General features: G+C 37.3%; 2 protein-coding genes, 1 non-coding gene and 1 pseudogene across 8 annotated transcripts in view; 3 read left to right on the top strand and 1 right to left on the bottom strand.

Moving 5' to 3' along the window:
* Positions 1 to 4,090: 4,090 nt before the first annotated feature.
* PCLAF (PCNA clamp associated factor) lies at positions 4,091 to 12,761 on the bottom strand. Of its 4 annotated transcripts, none has more exons than XR_011258215.1 (5): positions 12,552 to 12,731; positions 12,170 to 12,247; positions 10,658 to 10,820; positions 10,485 to 10,566; positions 5,857 to 5,905 (listed from the first exon to the last, which is right to left on the bottom strand). XR_011258215.1 is itself a non-coding variant. In XM_069596247.1 (4 exons), exons 1-4 carry the CDS (start codon positions 12,595 to 12,597, stop codon positions 5,071 to 5,073), a joined length of 333 nt encoding a protein of 110 aa, XP_069452348.1. In that variant the 5' UTR covers positions 12,598 to 12,761; the 3' UTR covers positions 4,091 to 5,070. The 4 variants fall into 4 exon arrangements, 2 of the variants coding, with proteins under 2 accessions (XP_069452348.1, XP_069452349.1); XR_011258214.1 differs by lacking the exon at positions 5,857 to 5,905 and adding an exon at positions 7,621 to 8,557; XM_069596247.1 differs by lacking the exons at positions 5,857 to 5,905; positions 10,485 to 10,566 and adding an exon at positions 4,091 to 5,116 and having other exon boundaries at positions 12,552 to 12,761.
* Positions 9,424 to 9,939, top strand: LOC138443592 (eukaryotic translation initiation factor 1 pseudogene; annotated as a pseudogene).
* LOC138444522 (U6 spliceosomal RNA) lies at positions 11,094 to 11,200 on the top strand. The gene has a single exon (XR_011258539.1). It is a non-coding gene; the product is annotated as a U6 spliceosomal RNA (small nuclear RNA).
* Positions 12,762 to 16,287: 3,526 nt separating the features above from the next.
* Positions 16,288 to 23,067, top strand: part of TRIP4 (thyroid hormone receptor interactor 4) — a 50,694-nt gene continuing 43,914 nt past the window's right edge. Inside the window, exons 1-2 of one of the 3 annotated variants that reach the window (XM_069596204.1) lie at positions 16,288 to 16,544; positions 21,880 to 22,049. In XM_069596204.1, the coding sequence (XP_069452305.1) occupies positions 16,444 to 16,544; positions 21,880 to 22,049 (271 nt within the window). In that variant the 5' untranslated portion in view covers positions 16,288 to 16,443. Of the gene's footprint in view, positions 16,820 to 19,628; positions 22,050 to 23,067 lie in introns of all 3 variants that reach the window. The other 2 variants (XM_069596203.1, XM_069596205.1) reach the window with 2 other exon arrangements.

Below are 23,067 nucleotides of genomic sequence, written 5' to 3'. Positions count from 1 at the left end.
TTATTTTTTAAACTTTATTTACTTTTTTTGGTCATGCCATGCAGCATGTGGGATCTTACTTCCCTGACCAAGGATGAACCCACAACCTCTGTAATGGAAATGCAGGGTCTTAACCCCTGGACCACCAGGGAAGTCCCCAGGAAGCCATATTCTTAATATGAACCATAATTAAGACAGTGCTCTCAAATCTAGGATAGATCTCAAACAGCCTTCAAGGTCAATACTGTACCTTCATCCTTCAGATCAATACAGGATACCTCTAGCCTTTTTCTCAATCTCTTCAAAGCTTTTTGTCATTTTTTAAATTGTCCTTTGTAATCATTTAAGAAAAAATTAGGTTCTCTAATGTTTATTTTTGGAAACCCAATACTGTTGATCAATGATTGATATTTACATATTCAAATATTCTTAGACTTCCATTGGCATCTCCAAATACAAAAGACAAAATAGACAAACATAAAGATACCAAAATTAATGAATACTTGGTATCAGAAAAAAAAGCTAGCTTTACTGTTTATCTGCCTAAGCAATATACAACATACAAGGCATGGCCCCCTGCACAAGGGGCTTACAGAAACTCACTTAGGATTCATGTGCCATAAGCAATATAATGTTTAGACTTAGGAAGAGAAGGCTAAAGATATAACAACTATTATTAAATACTAGAAGGTTGGTTTGGAAAGGAGAAACTTGTTTTGTTATTTCAAGGACAGAACCAAGAACAAGAGGGGAGTTAAGAAAAAAAATTAAAAAATTCATTTTGGTTGTGCTGGCATTCGGGGGCTACTCTTCGTTGTGGTGCATGGGCTTCTCATTATGGTGGCTTTTGTTGCCTAGCACAGGCTTCCAGTGCACAGGTTTCAGTAGTTGCAGCAAGCGGGCTCAGTAGTTATGGGCTTAGTTACTCTCAGGCATGTGGAATCTTCCCAGACCAGGGATTGAACCCTTGTCCCCTGCATTGGCAGGTGAATTCTTATCCACTGTACCACCAGGAAAGTCCAAAAATCAAATTTTTAACTCATAGCATTTTCAATTAGCACTGCCAGCTAATAAAATAGTCCATCTACTGAAAAGCTGTAGGCGGCTTGAGTTGAATAAGACAGCTTCTAATGCTCCTCCCAGTTTTGGGGAATTCAGTGAAAACGTTTCCCACCTCCACAGGCTATCCTCAAAGGTAAAAGGAACCATTGTAACAATGTTAGGTGGACTAAGACCCAGCTGAATCTTCAATTTTTCCAAAAGTGAGTTAGCTTGAAGAATTCGAAATACAATGAGATTTGGAAGCAGTGTATATATAATATGGGAAAAGTTCAGTTAGTTTAGGCTTTATTTTTCTGCTTTTTTAAAAAAATGGTATTTGTCATCTCATAAATAAACCTGAGCAGACTATAATTTTCACTATAGTATTATCTGCCTTTTGAAACTATGTAAACATAAAATTTGTATGAACCTCACAAATTCCATTAGCATTCAAAAATTCCATAACAGTAGCTTTAGTCATTGTTTGCTCAGGAGTTTAACACTAATTATTTGAATAATCCATTCAAAAAGAAAAGCCAGATTAAACTTTGTGAAGATGGGTACAAAATCAAAACTTACTTTTTAAAATATATACATTTCATTTTTTGATTCAGTTTCAACATAAAATAGGGAGCCTGTACTTATGTTTCAGTCAGTTCAGTTGCTTAGTCGTGTCCTACTCTTTGCAACCCTGTGGAATGCAGCACGCCAGACTTCCCTGTCCATCACCAACTCCCAGAGCTTGCTCAAGCTCATGTCCATTGAGTTAGCATGTCCATTGGATGGTGATACCATCCACCCATCTCATCCTCTGTCGTCCCCTTCTCCTCCTGCCTTCAATCTTTCCCAGCATCAGGGTCTTTTCCAATGAGTCAGTTCTTCACATCAGATGGCCAAAATATTGGAGCTTCAGCTTCAGCCTAAGTCCTTCCAAAAAATATTCAGGATTGACCTCCTTGCAGTCCAAGGGACTCTCAAGAATCTTCTCCAACACCACAGTTCAAAAATATCAATTCAAAGTAATGTCTCTGCTTTTTAATATACTGTCTAGGTTGGTCATAGCTTTCCTTCCAAGGAACAAGTGTCTTTTAATTTCATGGCTGCAGTCACCATCTGCAGTGATGATGAAGCCCAGGAAAATAGTCTCTCACTGTTTCCACTGCTTCCCCATCTATTTGCCACAAAGTGATGGGATTGGATGCCATGACCTTCATTTTTTGAATGTTGAGTTTTAAGCCAGCTTTTTCACTCTCCTCTTTCACCTTCATCAAGAGGTTCTTCAATTCCTCTTCACTTTCTCCCATAAGGGTGGTGTCATCTGCATATCTGAGGTTATTGATATTTCTCCCGACAATCTTGTTTCTAGCTTATGCTTTATCCAGCCCGGCATTTTGCATGATGTGCTCTGCATATGAGTTAAATAAGCAGGGTGACAATACATGCAGCCTTGACATACTCCTTTCCCAATTTTGAACCAGTCTGGTGTTCCATGTCCAGTTCTAATTGTTACCTCTTGACCTGCATACAGATTTCTCAGGAGGCAAGTAAAGTGGTCTGCTATTTCCATCTCTTTAAGCATTTTCCAGTTTGTTCCAATCCACACAAAGGCTTTAGCGTAATTAAGCAGAAGTAGACATTTGTCTGGAATTCTTTTGCTTTTTCTATGTTCCAACGGATGTTGGCAATTTGATCTCTGGTTCCTCTGCCTTTATCTTAATCCAGCTGAAACATCTGGAAGTTCTTCATTCACGTACTGCTGAACCCTAGCTTGGAGAATTTTGAGTATTACTTTGCTAGTGTATGAGATGACTGCAATTGTGCAGTAGTTTTAACATTACTTGGCATTGCCTTTCTTTGGGATTGGAATGAAATGGATCTTTTCCAGTCCTGTGGCCACTGCTGAGGTTTCCAAATTTGCTGGCATATGGAGAGCAGCACTTTCACAGCACCATCTTTTAGGATTTGAAATAGCTCAGCTGGAATTCCATTACCTCTACTAGCTTTGTTTGTAGTAATGCTTCCTAAGGCCCACTTGACATCGCATTCCAGGATGTCTGGCTCTAGCTGAGTGATCACACCATCATGATCATATTTATGTTTAGAAGGGGCTAAACTGACAATCTACATTTTAAAAAAGCTTTGACAAGGAAACAGATGACAGGAGACCTCTAATAAAGTTGTATGTATGTGCTGTATGCTCAATCATGTTCAACTCTTTATGATCTTATGGACTGTAGCCTGCCAGACTCCCCTGTCCGTGGAATTTTCCAGGCAAGAATGCTGGAGTGGGTTGATATTTCCTACTCCAGCAGATATTCCTGACCCAGGGATCAAACCTGCATCTCTTGCCAGGGATCGAACCCACGTCTCTTCCATCTCCTCGTTGACAGCTGGATTCATTACCACTGCACCACCTGGGAAGTCTGCCTAATAAAATCGCTTTGTTGCTAAGTCACTTGTGTCCAACTCTTTGCGACCCTATGGACTGTAACCCACCAGGCTCCTTTGTCCATGGGATTCTCCAAGCAAGAATACTGGGGTGGGTTGCCATGCCCTCCTTAATATAGTTAGACATCACTAACAATTGTATATTTTGAAAGGATTGTATTTGAAAAGACTGCAACCCACTCCAGTACTCTTGCCTGGAAAACCCCATGGATGGAAGAGCCTGGTAGGCTGCAGTCTATGGGGTCGCACAGAGTCGGACACGATTGAAGTGACTTAGCAGCAGTAGCAGTTTCTTTAGGTCAAATTTTTTGGGAAACAATTACATATCAAAATTAGACTTCATTAGACACATTTTCCATCAAGTTCCTCTCTCCATCAATGAAAAATAGCAAATCAGGTTTCAAATCCATCGAAAGCCTAATTATCAAGGAAGAACTTAGGATAAAACTCTGGTCCCAATTCAGTAACAGTATGTTTAATATCTAAGCAAAAAAATATAATCTATAGTCATCAGGACTTATTTTGGAAGTTCATAAAATCAGGCCTGTACAATGATTTGCATTTGGAAGGAATAAAATAGAAATACCTAGTAGGATAAAATCTTAGAAAGCACACACATGGATAGTTTTATGAAAATAAGTATTCATTTATTGAAAACAAACTTCAGAAAAGAATGTCTGTTAAATATGGCTAACTTTGATAACAGGAAGTCAGTGAGCAAAAAGCCTGATGACGAAGAAAAATATCAGTCACTAAGTACTACTATACCCACTTCGACTATACCCCTGGTTATCTTGAAAAGCATGATAGTAGCTCTAAGGACTTTAGACAGTTCTGAGTTTATGGCATGATCTGTCTTTCATGTTTTATTGATTTCCAACTTTAAAAGCATAGGCCCAAAGGGTAATATTTTATGACACTAAACCAAAGGTATATTCTAGGGAAATTCCTCTCTTTTAAAGTAGTCTATGGAATTTTCCTGTCTGGTTCCACTATGGAATTCCACTATTCCAATATAAAAAAATTTTATATTTTTGCTGTTGTTTTCAGAAGCTTTATTAATCCTTTAAACCTTAGGACCAAACTGCCTGTAAATTTTTCTAAGGAGAAGGTAGACAGCCATCCAGATTTTTGCAACATTGCCTCTTTGGCCCCCTTTCTTAAAAAGGGTATAGGTTCAGTTTAATTAACATTACTTTTTAAATGTGCAAAAATCTACCTCTGCTTTTTTAAAGCAAATAAAAGGAAGAAAAATATGGCATCATTCCAATAATCAAATGCCAATAAAATGGCAACAGTACAAAAATCTAAGCAAATCTCAAATACAGCAGATTCATAATTAGAATACCATGTAATAATTTTAGCAAGATAAAGTTTAATAATAGGTAAAGGAAACCAAATACTGTGTTAACCGTAATTACTCTTACAGATTTTCCAGTATCATAACTACTTGCTTTTGAATAACTAAATGTAAAAAAGCCTAATTTTTTAAATTAAATGCCTACTCAACAAAACTAATTGGAACAAATACATTTATGCAAATTTACATCCTAGAATACCAGAGTAAACAGGAGACATCAGTCAAGGGTGAATAAGAAAGTTCTATTCTTTTTCATCATCTGTGTGATCAGGTGGCAAAGGGCATGCTCTGTGGAAAGAAAAGAGAACTTCGGTAGTCACCCAAGTCAAATGTTTTAAAAATAAAACATGAAAACATGAATAGTTTTAAAAAACTTTCATAGATCAAGAACATTAATAGTGCAGTGGATCTGGTCAAGTGACTAGAAATGAGAGAAAATTAAACTCCCATAAACTGACAAATCCCTACAAATTCCAAATACTAAAGTGACAAAAATTTTTAATAATCTATTTTGCCTCTTAATTTGCCAAGTCAGTTTCCTCTTTAGAATATGTTGCCATTTTTATTTAAGAGGGAATCTCTATTTCTATACCATCTTCTTTCAACGTGTTAAGTAGGTTGATGAAGCAGTATAATCCTTCAGCAAGAACTCCGTTAATAATAGAAAGCAAAAAAATTCAACCATTCCACTTGAACAGAGACAACAGCAAGTTGTCATATTTGATTGTATGTCCTTTGGAATTTATGAATGTATTATCTAATTAGAAAATGCCCAAATTGTATTGTTGGCATATGGTAAACATAGCTTCTGAAAAACAACTTACACTATCCCAAAGTCCTCTGGTACTCAGTATAATTTTTATAGAGAAAAAGTCAATCAAAATTTTTAAATCAGAATTTTTTAGAGCTGGTAAAGATTTGTGAGATCTATCCTAAAACAGCCAGTTTTCAAATTAGATCTAGACATGGAGCTAGAAGGTGAAAGAAGAAAGCTAAAACAAGGATATTCTGACTTGGTGTAACATTACCATTGACTCATCCACTATTACATTACCAAGAGGTCTTCACTGTATTTTCCTGGAAATTAAATGAAGTTAACAAATGAACACTATTGTAATCCAAAATTCTTTTCTTCAAAGACCTGATTTAAGGTTTTAAGAAGACAGTTTTTCTTGATTCAGATTCTCCCCATGCAACAGGGAAATTTACCCTGCCTTTGTGAGAATAATAAAGCCGTAAGAGTAGCTATATTCCAGATAAAGAACTAGGGAGATTATAATAGAAGTCCTTCTGATATACTGATAGTTTTTTATTTATAATCAATAATAAACTATTGAAAGAGTTCCTATCATAAGGAAAAAAATTTTTCTATTTCTTCAATGCATCAATATGAGATAGATGTTCACTAAACCTATTGTGGTAATCATTTCATGATGTAGGTAAGTCAAATCACTAGACTGTACACCTTAAACTTACATAGTGCTGTTTGTCAATTACGTCTCAGTTTTACTGGGAGAAAAAAGTCAATCTATTGATTTACTATAAAGGGATAAATGCAACTCTCAAACAATAACAAATCTAAGAAAGAGGCCTAGTTTTATGTCACAGATTTTATTATACTATGGATCAAAGTTCTTTATGAGACTATATGTGTAATCTTTCACTATATGATAAGAAACCTGCAATATAGGTTTTATTGTTATAATGATCAATGGTACAGCCATATTTGGCTATATTGCCAAATATTTTGTTTCTTTAATTTAAGTGAAGTGAAGTGAAGTCTCTCAGTCGTGTCTGACTCTTTGTGACCCCATAGACTGTAGCCCGCCAGGCTCCTCCATCCATGGAATTCTCCAGGCAAGAATACTGGAGTGGGTTGCCATTTCCTTCTCCAGGGGATCTTCCCGACCCAGGGATCGAACCCGGGGATCAAACCCGGGTCTGCCGCATTGCGGGCAGACGCTTTAACCTCTGAGCCATCAGGGAAGCCCTTTACTGAAGGCACAAATAATTCAAGAGGATTGTTGAATATTCTTGAATATTGACTATTAGTTTGTTCATATTAGAATGAGAAAGAATACGGAAGAATGGTGCCAGTAAATGAGAAGATCCTAAAAGAGACTTTTAGGATCATGATAATAAGTCTGTTAAAAAATACTCTGTCCAAAAATGTATCCTCTTGCTTGTTGATTTTGTTTTAACAGAAATGATAATAGTGATATAGCAACAAAGTATAAAGTTCAGCTACTGCTCCAGAATTTGACATTCCTTTTAAATATCTCATCAGTTGGATAGTAAGCACTCAATAATAATTTACTAAATGATCTTATGAACAATATTGTCTTAAAATTTTAGATGCAAAAATATCATTTTATATGTTAATTCCTTTTTTTAACTTCTCTTTAACCATTTACTTTTATCTAGCTGTGTTCAATGCAAATCAAATCCAAACACAATGTACAATCCAAAATAGGTGTACAGTGTTCAGATATGAAGCAAGAGTGTGTTCATTCACACACATGGATCTCACATAACTTGAGATGGATGTTAGGTCTGGTTGTTCCTGTTTAGATTTCTAAAAATGACAAATATTGTTTAAAATTTATTTAGAGTACTATAAGTATTAAATACTTATCATTTAAGCATCATTGTATGAACATGTAACCAATGATTTCTACTTCTAAATAGATTTCTATACATCAAGGCAGTTTCAAAGTTTTACTTTCCAGAATCAAGTCCACTTAGGTTTAGAATCATCTAAAAATAATGACTGATGTAAAAAGTGTTCCACGTGTAGCTATTCTTATTCAAGTTTAATATATAAATGTATATTTACAGAAAGCACAAAACAGTTATGAATTTAATGCAGACAAGTTTCCAGTCTTCACTTCCCAACTACCTAATACACATTATTTTTTACCTCCTTCATATATTTGCCTCTTAATTTCCAAATTTATCAAACACGCCTTCAAAACATCAGTTTTTAGGTTTTAAAAATTATTCAGTACATGCAGAAATAAAAAGCAATATTTTAAGATTGTTTGAAGTCAATGTACTTCTAATCTTTGGAATCAAATTAAGAGATCAGAATTAGCTAAACTAATCTGGCACTATTGTTGGATGGGAATGTTTGACAGGAAATAACTGTAATTTGACTTTTAAATACATATGTAGGGATTACCTATGTTTGGATTTGTAGTATATTCCAACCCATTATTGCCTTGGAACATCTCAGTTATTACAGAAATCCAAATGCAAAGTCAAATTCAAAAGCCCAGAGGAAAAGAGTTAAGTTCCCAAGAGAACAATGAAAACAATGTAAAACCTTATGGAGAGTATATCAGCATTAAACCAGGACTGCTGAAACAATACACAGAGGATTTAATAACTGCTGATTCCTTCCAGTGTACATCATAAACAGAATCACCGAAGCTTTTTGCATCACCTACTTGTTTGCCTTCTAGATTTCTTGAACCAAAATGAAAACTGAATCTCCATTCCATATCTCATCCTTTTTCTCTAGATGAAGATGCAATTATTCTTATTTAGATGCAAGGTAGTTTGAAGTGTCCATGTCTCTTGTTCCATTTAATCACATCATTAATTCCTGATATTGTCTCCATTCTTATAATGAAACTCCAGGAGATTTAATATTGGCTGTCATTATCTGCTCAAATTCTTCAGATGCTCTTTAAACTAATCCAATCTGAGACTCTCAACATTTTCTGCCTTAATAAAATAAGGGGTGGAATTAGTGGATTTGATGAAGACTTTCTTATTTTCTTCCTGACACAGAATTTCTAGATGCCATACGGACTGGGCTTTAGAATATGGGTTGGTAAACCTAGATGTTTCTTGGCCAAGTCTCTTAATGGTAGAGATGTAGAACGGCAAGCAAGACAACAAGGAGACTAGCTGTTGACCGCAAGGCACAGCTCACCGCTGTGGTTTGGACTGGAGGACCTTCTGTGCTGGTTAAAGGAACGGATGAATAAACTTGCTTGGGTAGGAGCAGTACCAGAAGCAGCAGCCCCAGTGTGAGCCCGGCCACCGCCCACTTGTCCATGTTGATCACTCTACCTTGGGCCGGCTTGCTGCTTGGTGCCCAAGGCTTGCTGGCTGGTGCTGGGAGGTTATCTAGCAGGGTCTTAAATCAGAAGGCTTCATAATGGCAGTGATGTCATACCACCCACACTCACCATGCCCACCTCCAGTCAATTTATTTTTGAAATGAAAACTTCAACACTCTTTAGAGAGTCTGCACTATTTCTCATAAATCTATTTAAAAAGCAGGTTTCCCTTGTTTTTTCCTCCTAAAAGTATTTCCCCCCCAGATTCTTAAAATATGTTTGTTGTTGAAAATTGGTAGCACTGAGTGTGAGGAGAGGTTTTTACCCAGTGACATCACTCATGATATTTGGTATATTTTGTACAGAGATTTGGTGTGTTTATATACATGTCTTTTATGCAATAATGATTGTACTTTTGAATCCAGTTTTGCCAACATTTATCATGAACATTTTCCTGACATTAAAAGCTTGAAAGCAGCCCCAGTCACTGAGCCACCACCGAGGACTCAGCAGCCTCCCGCTCGAGGCTCCTCACTTCCCAAGGCTTGGTACCCCCTGCCCGCCTTCTCCCGCCGCTGCCTCCCACAGGCCGTTTCCACCGAGGAAAAGGAATCATGTCTGCTTTCCAGAACCTCTTCTTTTTCGACCCCTTTGCTGACGTAAGTAAGGGTGATGATCTGCTTCCTGCGGACACTGAGGATTATATCCATATAATAATTCAACAGAGAAACGGCAGGAAGACCCTTACTACTGTCTAAGGGATTGCTGATGATTATGATAAAAAGAAACCAATGAAGGCATTGAAGAAGAAATTTGCCTGCATTGGTACTGTAATTGAGCATCCAAAATATGGAGAAGTAATTCAGATACAGGGTGACCAGCGCAAGAACATATGCCAGTTCCTGGTAGAGATTGGACTGGCTAAGGACCACCAGCTGAAGGTTCATGGGTTTTAAGAGTTTTTGGCTCACTGAAGCTTAAGTGAGGATTTCCTTTCAATGAGTAGAATTTCCCTTCTGTCCCTTTTCACGAGTTTAAAAACTTCACAGCTTGTAAAATATAACCATTTGGGGTCTTCTTTTAACCTGGACTAGTGTAACTCCTTCATGCAATAAACTGAAAAGAGCCATGCAAAAAAAAAAAAAAGCTTGAAAGCATGATTTAAGTATCTTCTTAAAAACTTTACACAATGAACTCTGTATGTGTGCAGTTTTATCCCCATCTTGTTTTGTTTTTAAGTATCTTTATGTATTTACAGAGAAGTTGTAAAGAAAATATACCATGGTGTTAGTCCTGGTTGTTTCTAAGTGATGGGGATTTCTGTATTTTCCAACTTCTCCACATTAGTTATATATTTCCTATGGAACCTGGACTAATAGTTTTTTGAAAGGTGGGGTTAATGGAAATCAAGGTAAACCAACATGGAAATTACTTTTTGAAAATAAAAAGGACTATAGAAAATAGAAAAAAAAAGAGAGAGAGAGAGAGAGAGAGAGAATAAAGACCAGAAGTTCATGGTTAATAAAGTAGCACTTGTCATCTGAATGGGAACTGATCCTCTTTGAGTAAATGAGTAAAAATAATACCTTTCATTGATGCTTGAAATTTGGGGATGACATAATAAGAGGTTAGCATAGTTTAAAAAACTTCTGGTTTGTATTTTCTTATCTGCTCAAAGAGAAAATTTAAAGTTACTCAATATTTAGTTGTCTTTTATTTTCAAGAATATTTCTTCATACTTCAGAATATGAAAACTTACTTTCTCTTTGCTTTTCCCAAGCCACTGCTTCCTGCCTCCTCAGGAATTCTATTCTCTTTTTCTGAATCTTTAGGGGACAGCCTGAAGAATTCTCCAATTCCTTTTTGCCACTTGGGAGTTGGGCGCACACAAACTGGATTCCCTCCTGCATACTTATTTTCAACTATAAAATAAAACAGAACTAAATAAAAATTAAGAATATAATCTCCATTTCTTAAAGGGAAACAATTCTTTAACATCAAATCTAAAGGATATTAAATGGTGGTACATCTATCTTTAAAGTGAATTTTAAAATATGACATGGTGCATGGGGATGACCCAGAGAGATGTTATGGGGAGGGAGGTGGGAGGAGGGTTCATGTTTGGGAACGCATGTAAGAATTAAAGATTTTTTTAAAAAATAAAAATAAATAAAAAAATAAAATATGACATGATAGTGCTCACTTCGGCAGCACGTATACTAAAATTGGAACGATACAGAGTAGATTAGCATGGCCCCTGCTCAAGGATGACACGCAAATTCGTGAAGCGTTCCATATTTAAAAATATAAATAAATAAATAAATAAATAAAATATGACATGATAAAGTTGTATTCAGTCAATAGTACATTATACATTAATATAACAATGCAGAACATTATTATATGTATTCTTTACCCTAGAAAAATAGCATTAACAAGATGTTTACAACTAGAAAATATTTTTCATATTTTGTCCACAAACAGAGCTATTCAGTTAGTCTTATGTACTGTCATACTAAAGTTTGACACACTTTTTCCTGTATGTTCTTAACTAGAGCTTGCAGAAATAATCTTCCAAACTGCTCAACTTCCTTCTAAAAGGAATGAGAGACACCAGATGGCAGTGTATTTTCTCAACCTTTCCTAGCACAGAAGGAATAATGTGAAGCTCTTTCCCTGGCCCAGGTTTCCCTCCTAATGTCCCAAAAACAGAATCAGGAGCTGCAAGGTTGGAACACACACACACACACACACACACACACACAGGTTGGAACACACACACACACACACACACACACACACAGGTTGGAACACACACACACACACCAAACTTAAAAAGGGAAGAAAGGAAGGTAATAGGAAAGACAAAGAACAATATGCAGAAATGAAAACAAAAACGTGATTAGCATTGTCACTAACCTCTCAATTCTAGTAAACAGGTGCTTAAGTAGCCTCATACAAGAAAAAGTCCAGTTGTAAATATTAAGAAAAATAACAACGCTAAGGCAGAAAAGAAAAACAGGTTTGAAGAGAAAGTGTGTCCGTCCCTAACCCAAGGCTTGAAATTTTTGAAGACCGTGCGACCGCTCCATCTCTACCCGCCAAAGAGACCAAGGCTCGCTCATTACATCAAAAGGCAAGGAAGAAAGAAATTCTGGGGGAGGTGAGGATCTCAAGAAAAGAAACTCCGCAGTGGGTATGGGGATCAGTGGTGCCTGGCCTGATCTCCTTTTGAGAGGGTTCATGTAGGAGCTTGCAAGGGCGTTTTTACCTTTCCTTGAGGAAAGCGGCGTGGAATTAGCGGAAGTCGAGGAACCAAGCACCTTCCTGGGGGCTCGAGAAGCCACCACTGCGGAGAGAGGGAAAGGGGGCATTCAGAAGGGGGCACGAAGAGGCTGGGAGCCACGTTCTCACCACACTCTCCGACCCAGCCTATTGGAAAGGATTGGAGAGGAGAGCCCCGCGATCCAGAACAGCAGGCAACCCTCTCCTGTCCCCGCCGCTTCTTCCTCCTGGTTAAAGGGATCAGGCTGCTGCTTCCTGGCGGGCTGGACCAGTTTGGCAGACAGGAGGGGAGGCCCCCTCTTCTCCTGCCCATAGCGGAGCTGCCCAGAGAACCATCTGCCCTCCACTATTGTGCCCTACTGCCTCACCTTTTCTGTACCTGCCAGGCACACTGTCTGCTTTAGTCCGCACCATGTTCGAACTCGAGAGGAGAGCAACTGACTCTCCAGCCGAAGATGTTTCACGGGACAAGGCCCAGAATACGAATCTCCCGCCACAGTTTATATTGGTCCCTTTCCCGCGCGCTCCACCAACTCTCCCAGACCGCCACTCCCATTGGTTCCGCGCCTTTCAAGCGCAACCAATCGCCAGTGTCCAGTGGTGATCACGGCGGAGCTGGGCGCAGTGTCGACCCGTCCATCAACTTGTAGAAGCTTGTGATTCGTACCCTCCTTAGGTGGGAGGTGCCAGGGCGCTTTCCTAGGATGCCCTGTGTGTTGGGTGCTAAGATACGTGCTAAGATTGTGAACTGAGTAAAACAGCCTGCTGAGAAAAGAAAACCCGGGAAAGACAGCGAATTCCAACATTTCTTCAAAAATTAACTACAGTCTCACTCCTGGAAGTGACTCCTGAAATGTAGCGGACTTTTTAACGTCTCAGGCATGAACTCTCTTTGCAGCATCCATACTAAAAAACTCTATGGAATGGTCAAACGCTAATACATTTTATTTACAGGGATGATTTTCTTACCCCCTTGGCCAGGAGGTGTAGATTGTGGGATCTTAGTTCTTGGATTAGGGATCGAATCCAGGCAACAGAAATCCCCGAGTCCTTAACACTGGACTGCTAGGGAATTCTCTATTTACAGAAATAAAAAAAAATTTTTTTTAATGAAACTTTCTAGGATGGTGTGAAACAAGAAAAAACTGAGCAAACTGTACATTTTAAAAAGTCGAAGTGTTAGTCGCTCAGTCGTGTCTGACTCTGCGACCCCATGGGCTGTAGCCCGCCAGGCTCCTCTGTCCATGTAATTCTCCAGATAAGAATGCTGGAGTGAGTAGCCATTTCCTTCTCCAGGGGATCTTCCCGACCCAGGGATCCAACCTCGGGCTCCCACATTGCAGGCAGACTCTTTAGGGCCTAAGCCAATGTACCTACATAAAAATAAACATTATAATAATAAAACATTTTCTCTAGACCTATATGAAATCAGAATTCCTTTAAAAATATGTCAAATCTGTTAAGGGTACATCTGTGACACGTAGTGAACATGACTTTAGACTAGGACTCATAACTATTTTCTATCCCTATGCTTATCTTAATTACTCACAATACACCTGGGGAATGATTTTCACACGGCGAAGACCAGGCACAAAACCTGATCAGATGAAATTGCCTTAGGATGTACTTTGTTAAACCCGCACTTGAAAGGCAACCCTGAAAGTGTAAGCATGGCATTAATTCTCTCCAATAAATTATGCTTGAACTTTCAGAATAAAGGCTACTTAGTGCTTTAAAAGAATCAACAATTACTTTGTTTTTGAATTAGAGAATCTAGACAGCAGATTAAATTAACATTATAATAGGAGGGGTGGTATTGCAAATTATCTGTAGCTTTGTCTAAATCTTAGAGACTAAGATTACAGCCAAAGTCCTGTCAGAAAAATCAACAAGCCCCAGGGTTCTCCTCCTTGTTCTTTATCATCAGACCCCTCTCAGTATACAATGTTTCTTCAATGCACACTATTTCCTTTTCAGTTAAGTGGCTTCTACAAAGGACTGAATTACCCAGTTCCCAGATCCTTGTAGAGATTAGAGCTGCATAGAGAATCTGCTGATCTTTTCTCTTAGTCAACATGCTAAGTAAATTGCTTTAAGTATTGCAAATATATCTTTACACACAGAGGCAAACTATGTATTACTATATCTGTTTGTATGTCTGTCTTTTTAACGCCAATTATAATAAGGAAGGAGGCATATTAGAGTAAAAACTTAGGGGAAAAGCAGTGATACTTAAAAATTCTTAATTTAAATATTTGCTTTGGAAAAGTGCTTCTCCGTTCCTGTTAAATAAACTAGACAGTTGTATAGCGTGAACCTGAAAAATTTAAAGGCCTAAGGCATTAAGAAAGTTGTAGTATGTACAGATGAAATTTCTGCCTAAATTTATACAAACGAATATCCTTAAGGCATATTAAATAGGTGTGCTTGCTTTGCTCAGGCATAAATTTATTTTAATAAATGGTAATATTATAAATGGCTTTACATTGCATATATTACAAATAGTACAATCAATAACATATTCCTTGTGAAAAAAGAACACTTATTCTTGAGGAGCTAGAATGTCCTATTGTACAAAAAGCTTAAATTACTCTGTCTTCAAGAAGTTATTCCTCTAGTAATGGGAAGAGAGCATGTATAAAAACAGGTAAAGGATTTGGATGTTATAATTTGTACTAAATGTAGCAGATTTCTATGAAGAAACAAAACTTGTACCCATAATTTATGAAAATTCAGTCTTTTTTAAATGAGAAAGCCATATATTTTTGAAATTAATAAAATAGTCTAGTCTCAACATAAATCAACACACATCTGATTTTGATTATATCGGTGAAAACTAACATAAGGTAGGAACAACATCCAATTAATGTAATTATGAAAAGCCTATACATGTAACACAAAGCCAGTCAATTAAATTGACCAATGAAATATATCAGGTTCCCAGAGAAAGCTGGCTAAATTTTCCCCAGTTTGTTGTCCCAGAGGAAAAGGGAGTAGCAAAAAGATCCTTAACTCTGGTTATCTTTAGTTGAAAAACCTTTAACTTCTTTTCTAAAATTTTTGTTTTTAATTGGAGGATAACTGCTTTACAATATTGTACTGGTCTCTGTCGTACATCAACATGAATGAGCCATAGAAATACATATGTCCCCTCCCTCTTGAACCGCTCTCCTACCTCCCACTCTATCCCACTCCTCTAGGTTGTCACAGAGCACCGGATTTGAGCTCCCTGCATCATACAGCAAATATCCATTAGCTATTTTACATAGGGCAATATGTTTCCAAGCTACTCTCTCAACTCCTCCCACTCTCTCCTTCCAACTGTGTCTACAATTCTGTTCTCTACGTGTCTCCACTGCTGCCCTACAAGTAATTTATTATCAGTACCATCTTTCTAGATTCCCATACGAAAGTGAAAAGTTAAGTCGCTCAGTCGTGTCCGACTCTTTGCGACCCCGTGGACTTCTCCGTCCATGGGATACTCCAGGCAAGAATACTGGAGTGGGTTGCCATTTCCTTCTCCAGGGGATCTTCCCGACCCCAGAGATCGAACCCAGGTCCCCCGCATTGCAGGCAGACGCTTTAACTTCTGAGCCACCAGGGAAACCGAGCCATATATATATGCACCTTTCCCATATATATGCACTTTTAACTTCTCAAAAATCAATAGAGAACTCATATTGAAGGTCATCAAAGCCAAATCCCAGCACCTGTTTTATTAAAGTTTTTTTTTTTCTTTCCTCCCTCGAGCTTACAGAGTTGTCTTGGCTCTAATAAAAAAGACCTGGCTCAAAAAAGCAAATAGCGGTTTTAAAAGTAGCCTGAATCAGATATTAGACGACTAACAGTATTATAAAGCCTCTGCTACCAGAGAAAACCCTTACAGCTTTCAAGTGCTCTTTTAAGTGTTTTCAATAAAACCAGAACAATATAAAAGCTGGCCTCTTAGGTTACGGGGTATTGTTTCCTAAACTGTAGTTTTTAGAGACATTTGTATCATCTTAGAATTCCCAGTTCTCGAGCCCTACATCTGACAATGCGGAAGAAACATGCGCGGATTGAGCTCGGATTCAAGTGCAAACACCGGGCGGGAAGAAGTGGGAGGAGGCATAGGTGGGAGGGATCTGCGTTGGGGGCGGTGCTAAGGCGCGGGGCGGTGCAGGCTGGCGGAACCCGCGCGAGCGAGGTCGGTTTTGCTAGGGGCCTAGTCCGGTGTAGAACGCCGAGCTTTTGCAGCCCAGCTGGTTCCGGCTCGGGAAAATGGCGGTGGCTGGGGCGGCGTCCCGCCAGCAGCTGGTGGGCTGGTGCACGGAGCAGTTGCGGAAAAGTTTTGGCCTGGATGTCAGTGAGGAGATCATACAGTAAGACCGGTTTGGGTCCGAGGCGGGAAGGAGCTCTGGGATGTGTACTGACTAAGCAAACGGGGAAGCGGAAAAAGGACTAAAAAGTTGATGAGAATGAAGAAATTTAATAAAAAGGCTGCTGTCTATCTCCAAGCGCCGAATTTTGACCTCCGGCTTTATAGTTTAGCTTCTGGAATAGGGTGTCATGCTCCACAATCGGCTGGTGGGGCCTTCTTTTCCCAGGAAAACGCCAAATCCCTATTATCTTTCCTTATACATTTTGGAAAGAAGGGGTAAGCCAAGTTGTTTTTTCAGAAATTCCTTGCTCTGAACATTTTATCAGTAGTTTGCCCAGTCCTGCTTTGTGTCAAATAGGGCCTGAAATTTAAATAAGGGTGGCGTGGTGCTATGCAAAGATACCTCCTGACTCGGGAATCCCTGGTTCTGTTTCCTGTGGTCATTCACCAGTTTCGGAACCTTAGGCAACTTAGCTTCCGATTTTGTACCTTAGTTTCCTCTTCTGTAAAATGAATAATGAGCACTGATTATCTTTAACAATTTATGATTCTTGTGAAGTGGAAGTGGTGATTTGATTTAATATCTGCTTGCAGTTCATTTAACTTTTTTTTTTTTTCGTTACTGCATACCAAGTGCTGGGACAGCAAAGATGGTTGATGAGTGCAGAGGTGAAGGAAGTGCAGGGTATTGGGGAGCATGGGAAAAGGAGTCTGATTAAGGTTTGAGAAACTCGTAACATTAATTGCAAGGGATGAATGGAGAACTAATAGGTAGGTGTCAGTGCAGAGTTCAAGAGTAGGGAAAATTTTCTACAAAAAATAGACTTAAGAACCTAGAAGTGTTTCTTGATTTGGCTTCTTGCTCATTGATGCTGAAACTTAAATTGCAGCTGTAGAGCTTTTGTAGAAAGGTGAATTTCTGAGTTTGGGAGAAAATAAGCTTTTTGGCAAGGAGAGAGTTAAGAGAGCCTATTTTAAAGGGTAATTTTGAACGTGGTAATAGATTATCAAAAAATCCCAGTTAAGTGAATTCTGTATCACTTATATGTGGAATTCTAAAAAGGAACACCAATGACTTGTTTACAAAACAGAAGCAGACTCGCAGACATAGAAGACTAAACTTATGGTTACCAGAGGGGAAGAGGGAGGGGATAAATTAGGAGTGTGGAATTAACAAATACATATCACTATATATGAAACAGTTGAACAATGGTTTACTATATAGCACAGAGAACTACATTAAATATCTTGTAATAACTTAGAAAAGAATCTGAGAAAAATGTACATATCTAAATCACTTTGCTATACACCTGAAACTAACACAAAACTGTAAATCAACTATATGTCAATTTGTTTAAAATTTTAAATATTTAAAGATATTTTTTAAGATTAAAGAAAAGAAAACCATTCCAGCCTAATTGTATGGCTTGGCTTTACCCTTCTTTGAAGGCAAGATCAAGTTAAGTAGTTTTCAGACATTTTTTCAAGCAGTAGAATGCTGTCAAATGAAATAATGAAGCTTTGTAATATACCAAACAGAAAAGAAAAATCTATCAGTTAAAAGAAAAAAAGATTGAGGCTATTTTTGATGAATCAACAATGGAGTTTGGATAGTTGCAGGCTTCTCAGTCTCAGAATCCAGTTGTATTGTGTTGCTTATACAGTATTAGGAAAATTCTAATTCTCATAGATTGTGGTTTAATAGCTCATTTTGCAGCCTTAGATTTTCCTCAGTTAAACTTATTCACACAGTTGAAAGGAGTGATCAGAAATTTCTGTTTTAAAGTAGCAGCACTAAGTATGGCTGTATACTTGCTTGTATTTAAAAATATTTATAAATATAAGTTAGACAAGAATTGTCCGAAACATAAAACAAGCACTAAAGCTACCTATAATTTAGCGCTGTTGGAACCACTTCTAGGTTTTCACTAGCTGTAGCACAACAAGCTATGATGCCATGATGAAAGCATTTGCTGTATAGATTTGCTGTGCCTTGTCTTGCTGATATTTAATTGAGAATTACCCAGATATACTATAATAGTGTGCTAACTTGAAGAGTTCGATACAAGTGGCCTGAATTTTTTAAAAAGACAGCATAAAGCTGTTACCTTTCTAATCAGTGATTCATTTATGGGACATTAAGGTCTGTACACAGAATTAGCAAAATAAACCTTATTCCACAGTCTGCATTAGTTTATTGCATTCTTTTAAATGGATGATTAATATCCCATTCTGGAGAAGGCAGTGGCACCCCACTCCAGTACTCTTGCCTGGAAATCCCATGGATGGAGGAGCCTGGTAGGCTGCAGTCCATGGGGTCGCGAAGAGTCAGACACGACTGAGCGACTTCACCGTCACTTTTCACTTTCATGCATTGGAGAAGGAAATAGCAACCCCCTCCAGCATTCTTGCCTGGAGAATGCCAGGGACGGTGAGCCTGGTGGGCTGCCGTCTATGGGGTCCCACAGAGTCGGACACGACTGAAGGGATGCAGCAGCAGCAGCGTTAGTTTTGGTTGGATCTGTTTTGTTAAGATTTGATGTTTAACACATTTGGATGTATGTAGCTCTTTATTATTCTTTGTTAAATATTTAAAATGACATTTATTCAGTTGTTTCTAAAACTCTTTAAGTAATTCCCTAGTGCCTTGCATATTCCAGAGTTAAATGATACTTTGAGGTTCTTTGCAGCTCTCTGAATTCTTGATACCAATTAATCTTTTAATGGGGCCTACTAAGTTTGGGGATCAAGTTGATTAAATCTTAAAATTCATTAAAAACAGTTGTCTATTTTGTAAAAATTTGTATTTGATTAGAAAATGCTCTTAAGGAGGCCCAAAAGCACAGGTTTTTTTCTCTTATAGATTCTGACTCTGCAAATCAACCACCACATTAGGTAAAGAACCTAGTACATTTACTACCAAGGATGGGACAATTATGTGATATTTTTAATTCAAAGAATATAGCATTATTGTAATAATTTTTCTTGTATCTCATATCAGTATGTCTATATTACAGTTTCCTCAGATCATGTAATACTGTCATGGTCTGATACCTGAATTTTTTCCCTTCTCTAATGATGTAAGGGGACGACAGAGGATGAGATGGCTGGATGGCATCACTGACTCGATGGACGTGAGTCTGAGTGAACTCCGGGAGTTGGTGGTGGACAGGGAGGCCTCGCGTGCTGCGATTCATGGGGTCGCAAAGAGTCGGACACGACTGAGCAGCTGAACTGAACTGAATGATGTAATATAGTCACTGTAGAAAACTAAAAAAAATCACCAAAGGGTAAAGGAGGAAACTAAGATTACCATAATACCATAACCCAGAGATAACTCTATTTCTCTCTTGGTGTTTTTTCATATGCATATTGTAATACATTTCTAAAATATATTCATTGTAAAGGAATAAAGAAAATAAAAACAAACCAACTGTTTTTAATCATCTCTGTTAGTGGTAATCATTTTAATGTGTAACCTTAGGTTTTCTACAAAAAAGAAGCCTTTTTTCTGCACACAATTGTATGGATATATACATTCTTTTATAGCAATTGAGATCATATACTCTATGGGTTGTCCTACTATTTCACTTTATATGAGAGCATTTTTTTCTCAGGTAATAATAATTAGTCAGGGAATTCCCTGGGGATCCAGTAGTTCGGACTCTAAGCTTTCACTGCTGAGGGCACAGTTTAATCCCTGGTTAGGGAACTAAGATCCCCCAAGCCTGGTGACATGGTAAAAAATATGTAAACAAGTTACTGATTAAAAAAATAATAATTATTCAAACATTTTACTTTTAGTGACCACATAGTAGATTTCGTAAAGTCCAAAAACTTGAATTCATTTGCCCCTTCCATTAATGAAGGTTTAAATAGCCTCCAGTTTTTCACTAACGCAAATGATGAAATGGTTAACATTTTTGCATAAATTCTTGTGTCTTATTTCTCTCTCTTAGATAATAACTTTCTTAGAGAGTTCTGTAAATGGAATTGCTGGATTGTTTTTAAGGTGCTTTCAATATGTTGTCTGATTGGTTTATAGAAAAATACTAACTTGTACTGGATTGTACTTGTACTGGATTGTTTTTAAGGCACTTTCAATATATTGTCTGATTGGTTTATAGAACAGTACTGACTTGTACTCCTACCCCTTTTAGATTTCACTTTTAGAAACCCTTCATCCTATGTTCTTAAAGTAGATCTACTCATTCTGATATGATGCTAATCTTTTTTTTTTTTGCTAATCTTAATTTATAATTTTTAAGAATGTTAAATCTGTAACTGATTAGCTTGTAGTATATATTCATATTTTTAGCAAAAAAAAGAGATTTTAGGTTTTACAGTATAAAAAACAAGTACTTTGTATTGTTCCTAGGAAAATACAGTGACTGCAGATGTGTAATTATGGAAAGTATTCTTACATTTTTTAAAAAATAGCAGTGATTTTTGACAGTTTATTGAGATGTAATTTTTGTTCAATAGAGTCACTAGTTCAAATGTAAAATTTGATCAGTTTTACAAGTATATGTAGCCTTGTAACCATTCCTCAATCAAGACATAGGTAGTTCTTGCTTTGCGAGGTAGTATGGAACCATAAAAATGACCGTGCAGGCTTAGACCCTGCAAAGTGATCTTAATAAAAAAAAAAAGGACAATATTTTTGTTATTCTATGACCTTCAAAAATGTTTGTCAAAATGTTAAAAATTCTGCTGCTATCAGAGTAGAGAAATTTAAAAAATAATAAATACTTATTTCGTACACTTAATTTTATGTTGGCATCTGGTTGATTAACAATGCTATATTAGTTTCAGGTATATAGCAAAGTGATTTAGTTATATATGTGTGTGTGTGTGTGTGTGTGTGTGTGTGTGTGTATCCTTTTTCAAGTTATTTTCCCAGTTAAGTTAGAAAGTATTTCTATGTTTAGGAAAGTCCCACAAGCCTAGCTTCAAAATACTGATTTGATTCTAGAAATAAAATTTGTTAGTTTCAGGTGTACAGAAAGTGATTCAGTTACACCTGTATATTTAAGTTATTTTCGCATTTAGGTTAAAAAGTATTTCTATGTTAAGGATAGCCCCACAAGCCTATTTTCAAAACACTGATTTGATTCTAGAAATATAAGAAGATAACATGAAAGCTAGACTATGAAGTAGTTGGCATCAGTCTTTGTTGTAATCAAATTTATATCCCTAGCATCTAACCTTGAACTTGGCTCAAAATAAACACTCTAATGGCTTAAAAAATGTTTTCTACTACCTTGATCTCTGTTATGATTATTGAAAAACATAGTATAAACTAATTTTAACAACTTATTTCTTTGCTTCTTGAGGTATGTTTTGTCAATTGAGAGTGCTGAAGAGATACGAGAATATGTTACTGACCTCCTTCAGGGAAATGAGGGCAAAAAAGGTCAATTTATAGAAGAGCTTGTAACCAAATGGCAAAAGAATGATCAGGAGTTGACTTCTGATGCTCTGCAGCAGTCCTTCAAGAAAGATGGTAGGTTAAGTTAATGTGATTAACTTAAATAAATTAAAGGTTGAAATATTGGTAAAATTGGCTGGTTTATAGGACTGCATGTGTTCTATCACCCCGTATTCCCTCACAGCTAACTTAAGGAGAATCATGTTACATGTTTTTAGTTCAGTTCTCTTGTTTTATAGCTGCTAAGTCGTGTCCAATTCTTTGGCAACCCCATGGACTGTAGCCCTCCAGGCTTCTCTGTCCATGGAATTCTCCAGGCATGGATACTGGAGTGGGTTGTCATTTTCTCCTCCAAGGGGTCTTTCTCACCCAGGGATCACACCCGAGTCTCCTGCATTATTAGCAGGTGGATTCTGTACCACTGAGCCACCTGGGAAGCCCAAGTTCACTTCTACTTGATCTGTAAGGAATATTGTTTTAGTTCAGACTTCTTCAACTTAGAAAATATCACAAAAACTCTTGTTTGTAGTTTCAGAATAACTTGAAAAATTTAACACAAGGATTAAAGAAAAACTTTATACAGTAATGTAAGTAAATGTTTACCGGTTTCAGTATGAGTAGCATTTACAAGTAACTAATAAGTTAAACAGTACTAAAGATGAACACCAAACTAAATAAGTCATTATTATTATACAGTATAAAATGTCAGATTTTAATTTAACTTCTGTGTTTTTGGCTGTACTACATGACTTGCAGTACCTTGGTCCCCCGACCAGGGCTTAAGCCCTGGCCCTTGGCAGTGAAAACTCGGGAGTCCTAACCACTGGGCAACCAGGGAATTCTATTTAATTTAACTGCTTTTTAAAAAATTTTTTATACTCTTTTTTTAAAAATTGGAAGATGATTGCTTTACAGTGTTGTGTTGGTTTCTGCCATGCAATGTAAATCAGCCATAAGTATAATTTAACTTCTTAATGTTATCCAGTAGTATTTATCATTGACTATAATCTTGAAAAATGATAGTTTGAATTTAATTCTGATTTGAGAGGAAGAGATAATTTAAAAACCTGCCTGACTTCTTGACTCTAAATAT

This window comes from Ovis canadensis, chromosome 7 (genome assembly GCF_042477335.2).
Source record: "Ovis canadensis isolate MfBH-ARS-UI-01 breed Bighorn chromosome 7, ARS-UI_OviCan_v2, whole genome shotgun sequence".
Taxonomy (NCBI): Eukaryota; Metazoa; Chordata; class Mammalia; order Artiodactyla; family Bovidae; genus Ovis; species Ovis canadensis.
Note: the sequence above shows the minus strand (reverse complement) of the source record. Positions and strands in the feature narration are given on the sequence as shown.